Genomic DNA, 15,000 nt, shown 5'->3' with positions numbered 1-15,000 from the left:
TCAAGCTGTCGAACTAACAGAATGAAACTGAACTCACTGCATTTTTACAGCAGGAGCGTATACTCGTAGCATCGTCAGTCCACCGCTCGATGCAAAGGCAGTGAAATTGACAAGAAGAGCGGGGTAGTAATAAAGCGCTTTGAACTTCGGATAAGGCGCTATATAAATAAAGAGAATAATAAAATAATAGTACGGTAGTTGCGCTGAGAAGGATAGCACGCTTTTCTTTATCTCTATTCTTTTTAACTTTCTGAGCGTGTTTTTAATCCAAACATATCATATCTATATGTTTTTGGAATCAGGAACCGACAAGGAATAAGATGAAAGTGTTTTTAAATTGATTTCGAAAATTTAATTTTGATCATAATTTTTATATTTTTAATTTTCAGAGCTTGTTTTTAATCCAAATATAACATATTTATATGTTTTTGGAATCAGAAAATGATAAGAATAAGATGAACGTAAATTTAGATCATTTTATAATTTTTTTTTTTTTTACAATTTTCAGATTTTTAATGACCAAAGTCATCAATGAATTTTTAAGCCACCAAGCTGAAATGCAATACCGAAGTCCGGCCTTCGTCGAAGATTGCTTGGCCAAATTTTCAATCAATTTGATTGAAAAATGAAGGTGTGATAGTGCCGCCTCAACTTTTACAAAAAGCCGGATATGACGTCATCAAAGGTATTTATCGAAAAAAATAAAAAATATCCGGGGATATCATTCCCAGGAACTCTCATGTCAAATTTCATAAAGATCGGTCTAGTAGTTTGGTCTGAATCGCTCTACACACACACACGCACAGTCAGACAGACAGACAGACAGACACACACACATACACCACGACCCTCGTCTCGAATCCCCCCTCTACGTTAAAACATTTAGTCAAAACTTGACTAAATGTAAAAATACTGACTTCTGCCAAAAGTAACATAAGCCTAATGTACGACTGTACTACCTACCGATGGTTATAGTGACTGTAATGTACGACTGTACTACCTACCGATAGTTATAGTGACTGTAATGTGCGACTGTACTACCTGCCGATGGTTACAGTGACTGTAATGAACGACTGTACTACCTACCGATGGTTACAGTGATTGTAATGAACGACTGTACTACCTACCTGTGGTTATAGTGATTGTAATGAACGACTGTACTACCTACCGATGGTTACAGTGACTGTAATGAACGACTGTACTACCTACCGATAGTTATAGTGACTGTAATGTACGACTGTACTACCTACCGATGGTTACATTGACTGTAATGTACGACTGTACTACCTACCGATAGTTATAGTGACTGTAATGTACGACTGTACTACCTACCGATGGTTACAGTGACTGTAATGAACGACTGTACTACCTACCGATGGTTACAGTGACTGTAATGTACGACTGTACTACCTACCTGTGGTTATAGTGATTGTAATGAACGACTGTACTACCTACCTGTGGTTATAGTGATTGTAATGAACGACTGTACTACCTACCGATGGTTACAGTGACTGTAATGAACGACTGTACTACCTACCGATGGTTACAGTGATTGTAATGAACGACTGTACTACCTACCTGTGGTTATAGTGATTGTAATGAACGACTGTACTACCTACCGATGGTTACAGTGACTGTAATGTACGACTGTACTACCTACCTGTGGTTATAGTGATTGTAATGAACGACTGTACTACCTACCGATGGTTACAGTGACTGTAATGAACGACTGTACTACCTACCTGTGGTTATAGTGATTGTAATGAACGACTGTACTACCTCCCGATGGTTACAGTGACTGTAATGAACGACTGTACTACCTACCGATGGTTACAGTGATAATGTACGACTGTACTACCTACCTGTGGTTATAGTGATTGTAATGTAGGACTGTACTACCTACCTGTGGTTATAGTGATTGTAATGTAGGACTGTACTACCTACCTGTGGTTATAGTGATTGTAATGAACGACTGTACTACCTACCTGTTGTTATAGTGATTGTAATGAACGACTGTACTACCTACCGATGGTTACAGTGACTGTAATGAACGACTGTACTACCTATCTGTGGTTATAGTGATTGTAATGAACGACTGTACTACCTAACGATGGTTACAGTGACTGTAATGAACGACTGTACTACCTACCGATGGTTACAGTGATTATGTACGACTGTACTACCTACCTGTGGTTATAGTGATTGTAATGTAGGACTGTACTACCTACCTGTTGTTATAGTGATCGTAATGTAGGACTGTACTACCTACCGATGGTTACAGTGATTGTAATGTACGACTGTACTACCTACCGATGGTTACAGTGACTGTAATGTACGACTGTACTACCTACCGATGGTTACAGTGATTGTAATGTACGACTGTACTACCTACCTGTGGTTATAGTGATTGTAATGAACGACTGTACTACCTACCGATGGTTACAGTGACTGTAATGTACGACTGTACTACCTACCTGTGGTTATAGTGATTGTAATGAACGACTGTACTACCTACCTGTGGTTATAGTGATTGTAATGTACGACTGTACTACCTACCGATGGTTACAGTGACTGTAATGTACGACTGTACTACCTACCGATGGTTACAGTGATTGTAATGTACGACTGTACTACCTACCTGTGGTTATAGTGATTGTAATGAACGACTGTACTACCTACCGATGGTTACAGTGACTGTAATGTACGACTGTACTACCTACCGATGGTTATAGTGATTGTAATGAACGACTGTACTACCTACCTGTGGTTATAGTGATTGTAATGTACGACTGTACTACCTACCGATGGTTATAGTGATTGTAATGTACGACTGTACTACCTACCGATGGTTACAGTGACTGTACTGTAGGACTGTACTACCTACCGATGGTTATAGTGATTGTACTGTACGACTGTACTACCTACCGATGGTTATAGTGACTGTAATGTAGGACTGTACTACCTACCGATGGTTATAGTGACTGTAATGTACGACTGTACTACCTACCGATGGTTATAGTGAGTGTAATGTACGACTGTACTACATACCGATGGTCGGCATCATGGACACACGGAACTCCCGATTCATCAGTCTGTTGAGCAGCGCCGTCTTGCCCACAGAGTGCTCTCCCACCACCAACACCTTGTAGGTGGCGGCACAGTCGCTCTCGTCCAGAGGCATCATGGGATGGTCGTCTGCGTCCGATTGGGTTCAGCACGACCATACGCTGTCTGTGTGAAAATGAACATAACATTTGTTTGAACAAATATTGATTGACATACATAACACGAAATAATTCATAGCAAGCAGCTAGGGCTTAAACTCAAGAAAAGCTTATTTTACGCGACCCAATCAATTGAACATGACACAAGTGTTCAAGATGGTGGACATGACTATAATAAACCAGGGAGAATAAATCTCGCGATCTGGAGCTTCGGGTTAGGGGGGAAGCAAAAGCCAAACCGAGGGAAATAAACAGAAAACATGAGTGTGTGTGTGTGTGTGTGGGGGGCGGGCGTACAAAGAGCAAACCAAACAGTGAATCTTATGTCCTCTTGATGCAACTTATTTCTATGTCTAGTCCAACTCTCGATCCCTGTCTATGTTTCGTGTTCCCCGCCTTTCTGCTATATTAATAAAGGGCCAATCAAATCAAATGACAAGATAGGAACAACCAGCAAACCAGAGAGTTACGTGGTCCTTCTGAAATAACCAGTGATGTATTCTAGTTATCTCCCTCCTGTCAACAACAACAACAACAACAACAACAACAACACCACCACCAATAACACCAACAACACCAACAACAACAACAACACCTACAAAGACAACAACAACAACAACAACAACAACAACAACAACAACAACAACAACAACAACAACAACAACAACAACAACAACAACAAGTCGCGTAAGGCGAAAATACAATATTTAGTCAAGTAGCTGTCGAACTCACAGAATGAAACTGAACGCAATGCAACGCAGCAAGACCGTATACTCGTGGTCCATCGCTCACGGCATAGGCAGTGAAATTGACAAGAAGAGCGGGGTAGTGGTTACGCTATGCTGCATAGCACGCTTTTCTGTACCTCTCTTCGTTTTAACTTTCTGAGCGTGTTTTTAATCCAAACATATCATATCTATATGTTTTTGGAATCAGGAACCGACAAGGAATAAGATGAAAGTGTTTTTAAAACGATTTCGAAAAAAAAATTTTGATAATAATTTTTATATATTTAATTTTCAGAGCTTGTTTTTAATCCGAATATAACATATTTATATGTTTTTTGAATCAGCAAATGATGGAGAATAAGATAAACGTAAATTTGGATCGTTTTATAAATTTTTATTTTTTTTTACAATTTTCAGATTTTTAATGACCAAAGTCATTAATTAATTTTTAAGCCACCAAGCTGAAATGCAATACCGAACCCCGGGCTTCGTCGAAGATTACTTGACCAAAATTTCAACCAATTTGGTTGAAAAATGAGGGCGTGACAGTGCCGCCTCAACTTTCACGAAAAGCCGGATATGACGTCATCAAAGACATTTATCAAAAAAATGAAAAAAACGTTCGGGGATTTCATACCCAGGAACTCTCATGTCAAATTTCATAAAGATCGGTCCAGTAGTTTAGTCTGAATCGCTCTACACACACACACACACGCACACACACACACACATACACCACGACCCTCGTTTCGATTCCCCCTCGATGTTAAAATATTTAGTCAAAACTTGACTAAATATAACAACACAGACATACAGAATGACACACACCATGACACAAACAAAGACACCCACAGAAACAAACCCACACATATACTCACTAATACACATACACCGCACCTCCCCCGCCCCCGCCCTCACCCACCCCCCACCCACCCCCACCCACCCCCACCCACCCCCAACCACACACATTTGTATCCCATGTTGACCCCGTGAGGAAGTGTGTGGACACGTGTGATGACTATCCGTTACCAGACACCCGTGTGCCCCGCCCTGCAACAACACTCAGTACCACGGCTGGGGCCCAGGTCATTAAACCATTATCACACACACACACACACACACACACACATACGCACTAACTAACACACGCGCACACACGCACACACTAACACACGGCGCACACACGCACACAATCACACACACAATCACACACACACACGCACGCACACACACACACACACACACACACACACACACACACACACACACACACACACACACAAGAACAATACCCTTGTTCCCCGCCCTACAACAACAGCCTTCATTATGACGGCTGGGTCCCAGGTAATTGGATGCACGGCCACACAGATGGAGCAAGTGTGAAGCTCTGCGTGAAGCTGTTAACGTGTGTTAAGACGCGTTCTGGTATGTAGAGATAATGCGGGGTGTGTGCAGATTTCACGGTGCGATGACCAGTACTCATTGATGACGGGATTCTCAGTGACAGTTTAAAAACATGACGACTTGGTCAATTAGTTAAGAGTGACGACTACGTTTTGCGTTGACCTACTTCAAGAGTCTTCATCTTATGGACGTTGCAGGAGATCTATTAGAAATAAATGACATTTACCAAGAGCAATGATCACCTCAACACCTGCTGTCTTCCCTTCCCCAGCGCCCTCTTTAACTTCCTACCTATCCTTCCTCTGTGAAAGCTGTCGACTTGTGTTGCAAACAACGACGTTGATGATTTTAGTCCACAATGAATGCTCAGTTAGCTCACCAATCAATCAACACATAATACTCGCTTAACTCGTACTGAGAGTGTCAGCTACACACTAACGTCTAGAGTAAGTCGTGAAGTTTAAACAGGGTAAACTGACCCATGGTCAGCCCATATGGAGACGCAGTATCGCCTGACTCTGAGACGTGACCGGTCCTCACTGATCTTGAGTGGGAGGAGAGGACTGGCTAATTAGTGTAGGTCTACGTTTCAGTAAGGGTTGGTAAGGGCAGGGTATTAGGGTGACTCAGCATACTTCATACTGTTCAAAACCGTGTGTGTGTGTGTGTGTGTGTATGTGTGTGTGTGTGTGTGTGTGTGTGTCAGTGTGTCAGTGTGTCAGTGTGTGTCAGTGTGTGCGTGTGTGTGTGTGTGCGTGTGTGTGTGTGTGTCAGTGTGTGTGTGTGTTTCAGTGTGTGTCAGTGTGTGTGTGTGGGGGGGTCTGAACGCTGAGTTATCGTCAGTTCCAGGCTGGCTATATAAACGTGTGGCAGCAGGTAACAAGCAGGGAACCAGTACCGCACGAAAGCAGCCCCGAGTATCGTGACCAGGGCAACTCACTCCAAATCAACCCTAGTCTCCCCGTCTGATATCGCTCTGCACCTGATAAACAATCTCAACTCTCCATTTCAGGTCGTTACACTTTCTGTTTTCAACGTGTTTCTGTGTGTTGTTATTGTTGTTTTGGTGACGATATAAATGTTGACACAAACAAAATAACACTTAAACTGCACAGAAGAAATGATGTCTTGTTTCATTATCCAATACACACTTGAGTGAGTGCGTGCTATGGTGTGTTGGTTTGTGCATGTGTGTGCTGGTATGCCATGACACTGCAGAACTAATTGACAACAAAAACACACTCACGCCTAACAAATCTATATTTTATTATTCAAGAAAAACAAAGTGTGTTACTGAAATGGTCTGTTGTTTGATGCATGTTTGTGCTGGTATCAACTACAAACTTAAAATGTTGAACAGACATCGTACCTGTCTTTTATCAGAACCGAAACGCGACGTTATTGTTGACATACTTGTAACATCTTTCGCTGTTTCTGTGTAGTTCTTAATAATGACACTTGATCCCAATGAAGATTGTCTACGATTCATACTTTTTCTCCAACTGTTAGCAGGAATATTCTGAACAGTGCGTTTTTACATTTAGTCAAGTTTTGACTAAATGTTTTAACATAGAGGGGGAATCGAGACGAGGGTCGTGGTGTATGTGTGTGTGTGTGTGTGTGTGTGTGTGTGTGTGTGTGTGTCTGTCGGTGCGTGTGTGTGTGTACAGCGATTCAGACCAAACTACTGGACCGATCTTTATGAAATTTGACATGAGAGTTCCTGGGAATGATATCCCCGGATTTTTTTTTTCGATAAATACCTTTGATGACGTCATATCCGGCTTTTTGTAAAAGTTGAGGCGGCACTGTCACACCCTCATTTTTCAATCAAATTGATTGAAATTTTGGCCAAGCAATCTTCGACGAAGGCCGGACTTCGGTATTGCATTTCAGCTTGGTGGCTTAAAAATTAATTAATGACTTTGGTCATTAAAAATCTGAAAATTGTTAAAAAAAACTGTTTTTATAAAACGATCCAAATTTACGTTCATCTTATTCTTCATCATTTTTGGATTCCAAAAACATATAAATATGTTATATTTGGATTAAAAACAAGCTCTGAAAATTAAAAATATAAAAAATTATGATCAAAATTACATTTTCGAAATCAACTTAAAAACACTTTCATCTTAATCCTTGTCGGTTCCTGATTCCAAAAACATATAGATATGATATGTTTGGATTATAAACACGCTCAGAAAGTTAAAACGAAGAGAGGTACAGAAAAGCGTGCTATCCTTCTTAGCGCAACTACTACGTATACCCCGCTCTTCTTGTCAATTTCACTGCCTTTGCCACGAGCGGTGGACTGACGATGCTACGAGTATACGGTCTTGCTGAAAAATTGCAGTGCGTTCAGTTTCATTCTGTGAGTTCGACAGCTTGACTAAATGTTGTATTTTTGCCTTACGCGACTTGTTTTCTTCTTCACTCAAGGATATATTCACACCCAGACTGATGTATCTGCACTGTTATAATTAAAGGCTAACGTCGCACAAACAGCAATCAGGAAGAAAAATTGGGACAACTTGGTTGAAAGGCATACTCTTTACCTTGTTGACAGTGTGGCTCACCGTCTTCAGTCTGGCTTTTACCTGGGATTAGACCATACCTTCACCCCAAATAACACTTTTACCTGGGATAAGACCATACCTTCACCTGGGATAAGACCATACCTTCACCTGGGATAAGACCATACCTTCACCCCAAATAAAACTTTCAAAGTATCTGCAGTGATGGTCTAGCTGGCTGTACACAGTGGAACCCATTTTTCAGACCCCCTGGTGGTGGTGGTGGTGGTGGTGGTGGTGGTGGTGGAGGTCTGAAAAATGGGTTCCACTGTGTACAGCCAGCTAGACCATCACTGCAGATACTTTGAAAGTTTTATTTGGGGTGAAGGTATGGTCTTATCCCAGGGGGAAGGCCGGTCCACAGTAATGAGTACGGGGGAAGGCCGGTCCACAGTAATGAGTACGGAGGGAAGGCCGGTCCACAGTAATGAGTACGGGGGGAAGGCCGGTCCACAGTAATGAGTACGGAGGGAAGGCCGGTCCACAGTAATGAGTACGGGGGGAAGGCCGGTCCACAGTAATGAGTACGGGGGGAAGGCCGGTCCACAGTAATGAGTACGGGGGAAAGGCCGGTTCACAGTAATGAGTACGGAGGGAAGGCCGGTCCACAGTAATGAGTACGGGGGGAAGGCCGGTCCACAGTAATGAGTACGGGGGGAAGGCCGGTCCACAGTAATGAGTACGGGGGGAAGGCCGGTCCACAGTAATGAGTACGGAGGGAAGGCCGGTCCACAGTAATGAGTACGGAGGGAAGGCCGTTCCACAGTAACGAGTACGGAGGGAAGGCCGGTCCGCTGTAAATAAACATACAGGTGGCAGACTTACCTTGCAACACCCACACACCTGGCAGGTAACACAGCTAACACAGCTACCCTCAGTCTGTCGGTCTGCGAGCGGTACGCCGGCTGCAGATTCTGTCAGTTTTCGGCACCGCTGATAGACATCACTGAATTGCTATTCTGTGCAAAATGAAATGAAACTAATTAACGATCCCAAAGTACTCATTTATATTTTTTACAACAAAGTACCCTTACTGACTCGAAGATCTTTGTAAATTCACGTGCACATTAAAATGAAATAGATGTGTGTCACCAATACCTGTTAACTTTTGTTAGAACTAATTACACTTACTGACTCCGGGTTCTGTGCACATTTAAAGAGAACAAATTAACATGGCAAACATATTGATTTCTTTTTCATAGAACTAAGTAACCATACAATTCACGCACACACACATACACACACACACACACACACACACACTACACACACCCACACACACTTACACACACACACACACATACACACAAACACACACACACACATACACACACACACACACACACACACACTCACACACATACAAACACACACACACTCACGATCACACACACAGATACACACACACACACACACATACACACATACATACACACACCCACACCCACTCTCACACACACACACACACACACATACACACACACACACATACACACACACACCCACTCTCTCACACACACACATACACACACGCACACACACACACACATACACACACACACACACATACACACACGCACACACACACACACACGCACACACACACACACATACTCTTACTCTTATCCCCACCCCCTCAAAAGTAAAGTACACAAGAATCATCAGAGACTGCAGAACTGAACACTTCTATATATACGACTAGTGTCTGTCTGTCTGTCTGTTCGCGATGCACGGCCAAAGTTCTCGGTGGATCTTTTTCAAATTTGGACACCGTATACAGCTACACCCCGGACACAACCTCATTGACGAGATATTTCAACATGTGCTCCCAGCGCGCAGCGCTGTGCGTGCTAAACCGATTTTGGTTTTTTTGGTCTGGATCCACTACCAGTAACTCTTCCTTATCTTCTCCAGTGTTTTCAGCCGCGATGATCTCCCTTCCTCCGCGTGGCGTCAATCCATATTCCCGTTACTACGTTACTATTTTTAGAAGGTAACTGCACGTTACTATTTTTAGAAGGTCTTCAGTGTTTTGCGCGTTTATCTCCTTTCCTTCGTGCGCCGGCGAAGCCGGCGTACACCCGGCAAAGCCGGGTCCCAGGCGCAGCCTGGTATTCGGCTCTACTTCTTCCCGGCGAAGCCGGTACCCGGCGAAGCGGGTAATCATCTAGTTTTACATAGATGTTTTATCAACAATACACACATCGATTAAGATGACTTACCTGTTGGTGGAAGCTCCGCCGAGTGTAACGTGTTGTTCACCTACCCGGACTTTAAGGCGAAGTGGAGTTTATTTTGCTTGTCACACCAAACAGATTGACTGTGAGGTCCACGGCGCAGTATTCGGCCTTTCAACCAGCCTGGTGTCTGGACACAGGGGTTAGCACAAGAGGGGGCAGACTTCACACAAAGGCAGCGCTCAGACCCTTCAATTTTGATTTTTCCTAAAAATGAGATGAGCTCTTTCTCACACAAACATCCACGCTCTTTCTCAAAAATTATAACAATCTATAAACAGAGCAGGCCTGTATGACGAGATGTGGCAGGGGGGGTAAGGCAGTGTACGTTGTACTCGGTCCTCGGTTAGCTCCTCTAGCATCCCCCCCAGACAGCCACACTTTGCGCTGTGCGAGGCGACAGCTGAACAGCACCTCATTATGCACACGCTGTGTTCACGCGTCTCGCCGCCCGCTTTGCTCAGTCGGACGTAGTGCTGCCAAACATCTTCCTGGCCGCGCTGCCGACATGGGAGACACTCGTCTTTGATACAGTGTAGTTTTTACCTTTAGTCACTTTTGACAAGACAAGACAAGACAAGTGAAGACAAGACAAGACAAGACAAGGCCAGACCTGACCTGACCTGACCAGACAAGAGCAAACTCAACCAGCAAGTTGCTTTACAAAGCTGACAGTCTGCCGCACAGCATAATATCGGACAGTACCTTCATAATGTGGTGAAGTGCATTATGGACCCAGCATAATATTGAACAGTACCTTCATAATGTGGTAACGTACATTATGAACCCAGCATAATATCGGACAGTACCTTCATAATGTGGTAACGTACATTATGAGCGCAGCATAATATCGGACAGTACCTTCACTAATGTGGTAACGTACATTATGAACGCAGCATAATATCGGACAGTACCTTCACTAATGTGGTAACGTACATTATGAACGCAGCATAATATCGGACAGTACCTTCACTAATGTGGTAACGTACATTATGAACGCAGCATAATATCGGACAGTACCTTCACTAATGTGGTAACGTACATTATGAACGCAGCATAATATCGGACAGTACCTTCACTAATGTGGTAACGTACATTATGAACGCAGCATAATATCGGACAGTACCTTCACTAATGTGGTAACGTACATTATGAACCCAGCATAATATCGGACAGTACCTTCATAATGTGGTAACGTACATTATGAACGCAGCATAATATCGGACAGTACCTTCATAATGTGGTAACGTACATTATGGACCCAGCATTGATAACCTGTATATCAATCAAAAAACAATTCAGTACAGTTCTCCTTCATAAGGAAATTTGTCATTTACTGAGCAAGTCACGATCAATATGTCACAATGCTCAAACGCAGAAACCCAACTTGGTGATGTATGCCTAAAACATTTCGTCAAGATCTTCTTGCTTTCCAAGCTGTGCAATGGCACTGACAGTTTGGTAGTGACGTCATTAATGAAACACTTTTGGGTCACAACGGAATGGCAGCAGCAAAACTCTTTTGGCAGCCTAAGAAACACTGAACTGACCTGCGTCATACAGTGACGCGCCGTATGACAATATCTCTGCTAAAAGAATGCTTTGGAATAGAAACTCTACTTCAGTACAGTTATCATCAAACGGCGCGGGGAAACTCTACTGAAGTACAACGGTATAGAAACTCGACCAATGTAGAGTTTTGGAGAAAAAAAACACCTCCCCTCAAGTTCAGAAGAGTCTCTCCAACAGATCGTATGTCAGACTTTCTGATTGGCCGTAGCATGTTTCATTGCGTGTGTCAGACTTTCTGATTGGCCGAAGCATGTTTCATTGCGCATGTGCGTGTAGTTATATTTGAGAGATCACCGGTGCAAGCGAACAAAAACCGGAGAAAGTGAGAGTTGCAAAATGAACAGGATGTAAATTGAGATGTAAGAACCAAAGTAGGATCCTATTCAGTTCTCCCCACCATGTTGACCTCACTTCGTCAGTCTCACTTTCAAAATAAAAAATTGACCAAGCAGAAGTAGTTCGCTAGCTAACTTTCGTCTAAGCATGCGCGATCTCGAAAAGTACACAAGTGCATGAAATCAGTGAATCTGAGTGCTTGACACAAAAGCAGGTTTCCAGAAACTCAGTCCACATCTTTGGCAAGTCTTATCGATCTTTCCCTCTAGACATCGGGCGCTACGTCTTTGGCAAGTCTTATTGATCTTTCCCTCTAGACGTCGGGCGCATACGTCTTTGAACAGAGACACACGTCACTTTCTATTTCCACTTTCTCACACTGCGATGAATGGAGATTGGAGTCACGTGACGGCAGAGCCTGTTAGCATCAGATATATCACTGTATCGGCCAGGCTGCTGATGGTAGACACGATTCATGGCCGCATTGCATGCCGGGAACAGGTCCGCACTTCACCCTTTTACGACTTTACCCACTAACGACGTACCGCTTTGTGGCACCTCTTCCTAATGGGGTTAATGGGGTTGCAATGCAAGTCAGTGATGCTGGCACCCAAGATATGTCAGGCTATGTTTGCTGGTAGTGTTAGAAGACTGACAGAACTGCAGCGGATGTTGTCGCTATTTTGTTCTTTCTCTCTCTCTCTCTCTCTCTCTCTCTCTCTCTCTCTCTCTCAGTCTCTCTCTCTCTCCAGGGCCGGACTACCGGGGGGGTTATGGGGGTTGCGCAACCCCCCCCCTAGCCTAAACATGTACCTTACTTATTTAATTTTTTTTTTATTATTGCTTATTTTATGCCGTTTCATGCAAGGAGCGACCATTTTCCTATCTCAGAATATGACCTACCCGTCAGCTTCAGGGGGCTTCGCCCCCTGACCCCCACAACGAGGGGGGGTGGGTGGGTGGGTGGGTTCTAGGGTTTCCGGACCCCCCCCAGCCAAAAAATAAAAATATTGAATGAGGTATGCATTTCTTTATTTTACATTGAGTTTCAATTTTTGGGGTATTAATCAGTGACAAAATCTGCTGCCTGAAACTGGTAATGATCATCCTCAGAATGCACCAGATTGCACCATTTTGCATCCTTTTTTTCAAAATTTCCGGGGGGGCATGCCCCCGGACCCCCCTAGCAAGCTAGGCGCTTCGCGCCGTCGGCTCGGCGCTTCGCGCCTTCACACCCATATCTTCACAATATACTTTTGAAAAAAACCAGTCATAAAATGAACTGATCCGCCCCTGCCGCCAGGGGGGACATCCCCCTGGGCCACCACTGGCAACCCCCCCCCTCCTCTTCGCCTAGTCCGGCCCTGCTCTCTCTCTCTCTCTCTCTCTCTCAGTCTCTCTCCCCTCTCTCTCTCTCTCTCTCTCTCTCTCTCTCCTTTTATTTTTTTTTATTTTTTACTGTCATGCTTATCTTTTGTAATTGTTTTACGTTTGTATATATATGCATTTAAGATTAGAATAGTCCCTCTTTGGGCGAGGGCTGGTTGAAAAGAAGCTCGTTTATATTGTTAATGCCACAACCCTCGTAAAATAAAATTTTATTTGATTTGATCTCCCCTCTCTCTCTCTCTCGCTCTCGCTCTCTCTTTCTCCCTCTCTCTCTGCTTCCAATCAGTCTGACCGTTTCAAGGTTTTCTGTTGTTGCTATGGCCTTAAAGCAAAAATTAGGAAAATTGGGAAAATTGAGTTCCCGAAGAACTAGTCTACTTCATTTAGGGAATGCCATAACAGCTTGATGGACATAGTTTTGGCAATAAAGTCAGAGTATAATCATTCTTGTAGGTAAACAATTCCCACGAGTTAGTGTGCTTCTAACAACCGTAAGTGACACACGGAGCCTTTTATAACATACAAGCATCCCTTTTATTGTTCCTGTCATATTATATTATATGAAGTCTTATATCGCGCGCGTATCTCCAGACTCGGACTCAAGGCGCAGGGATCTATTTATGCCGTGTGAGATGGAATTTTTTACACAATACATCACGCATTCACATCGACCAGCAGATCGCAGCCATTTCGGCGCATATCCTACTTTTCACGGTCTATTATTCCAAGTCACACGGGTATTTTGGTGGACATTATTTTTATCTATGCCTATACAATTTTGCCAGGAATTAAAGACCCTTTTGTCAATCGTGGGATCTTTGACGTGCACACCCCAATGTAGTGTACACGAAGGGACCTCGATTTTTCGTCTCATCCGAAAGACTAGCACTTGAACCCACCACCTAGGTTAGGAAAGGGGGGGAGAAAATTGCTAACGCCCTGACTGGGCCCAGGGTCGAACTCGCAACCTCTCGCTTCCGAGCGCAAGTGCGTTACCACTCGGCCACCCAGTCATGGAAACAAACACTTAAATATATAATCAGATTAATATTCGCTTGCTCTTTGGTCAAAGTTCGGGACATCTGCTGATGACTTGTAAACTGCTCGACAAAACTTCAAACGAACTGTACGACCTCAGTCAGAATGACAGTCACTGTCTGCCATGTTGTCTTGTACTTTACAATCGCTACATGACAAGTTGAAGTCAGCCTCAACTCAATTTCTCTGTTTGAAATAGTAAAGTAATATTGTCTTGTCTTGTTTTGTCTTGTCTTGTCTTTTCTTATCTTGTTTGGTATTGTATTGTATTGTATTGTATTGTGTTGTGTTGTGTTGTGTTGTGTTGTGTTGTGTTGTGTTGTGTTGTGTTGTGTTGTGTTGTGTTGTGTTGTGTTGTGTTGTGTTGTGTTGTGTTGTGTTGTGTTGTGTTGTGTTGTGTTGTGTTGTGTTGTGTTGTGTTGTGTTGTGTTGTGTTGTGTTGTGTTGTGTTGTGTTGTGTTGTGTTGTGTTGTGTTGTGTTGTGTTGTGTTGTGTTGTG

At 43.3% G+C, this 15,000-nt stretch overlaps 2 protein-coding genes across 4 annotated transcripts in view; one reads left to right on the top strand and one right to left on the bottom strand.

Annotated features, from left to right (window-relative positions):
• The window catches only part of LOC138966008 (ras-related protein Rab-8B-like), a 27,669-nt gene extending 16,386 nt beyond the window's left edge, over window positions 1-11,283 (bottom strand). For 2 of the 3 annotated variants that reach the window (XM_070338097.1, XM_070338099.1), the window contains exons 1-3: window positions 10,152-11,283; window positions 8,755-8,888; window positions 3,049-3,231 (exon numbers count right to left, since the gene is read on the bottom strand). In XM_070338097.1, the coding sequence (XP_070194198.1) occupies window positions 3,049-3,184 (136 nt within the window). In that variant the 5' untranslated portion in view covers window positions 3,185-3,231; window positions 8,755-8,888; window positions 10,152-11,283. Of the gene's footprint in view, window positions 1-3,048; window positions 3,232-8,754; window positions 9,143-10,151 lie in introns of those variants that run through there. The other variant, XM_070338098.1, reaches the window with a different exon arrangement.
• Window positions 11,284-12,458: 1,175 nt separating this feature from the next.
• LOC138965965 (mucin-3A-like) overlaps window positions 12,459-15,000 on the top strand; it is a 7,434-nt gene continuing 4,892 nt past the window's right edge. The window contains exon 1 of the mRNA XM_070338049.1: window positions 12,459-12,536. Within this exon, the coding sequence (XP_070194150.1) occupies window positions 12,459-12,536 (78 nt within the window). The remainder of the gene's footprint in view (window positions 12,537-15,000) is intronic.

The sequence above is a fragment of the Littorina saxatilis genome, linkage group LG5 (genome assembly GCF_037325665.1).
Source record: "Littorina saxatilis isolate snail1 linkage group LG5, US_GU_Lsax_2.0, whole genome shotgun sequence".
NCBI classification, from domain to species: domain Eukaryota; kingdom Metazoa; phylum Mollusca; class Gastropoda; order Littorinimorpha; family Littorinidae; genus Littorina; species Littorina saxatilis.
This window is presented reverse-complemented; position numbering and strand designations above follow the sequence as displayed.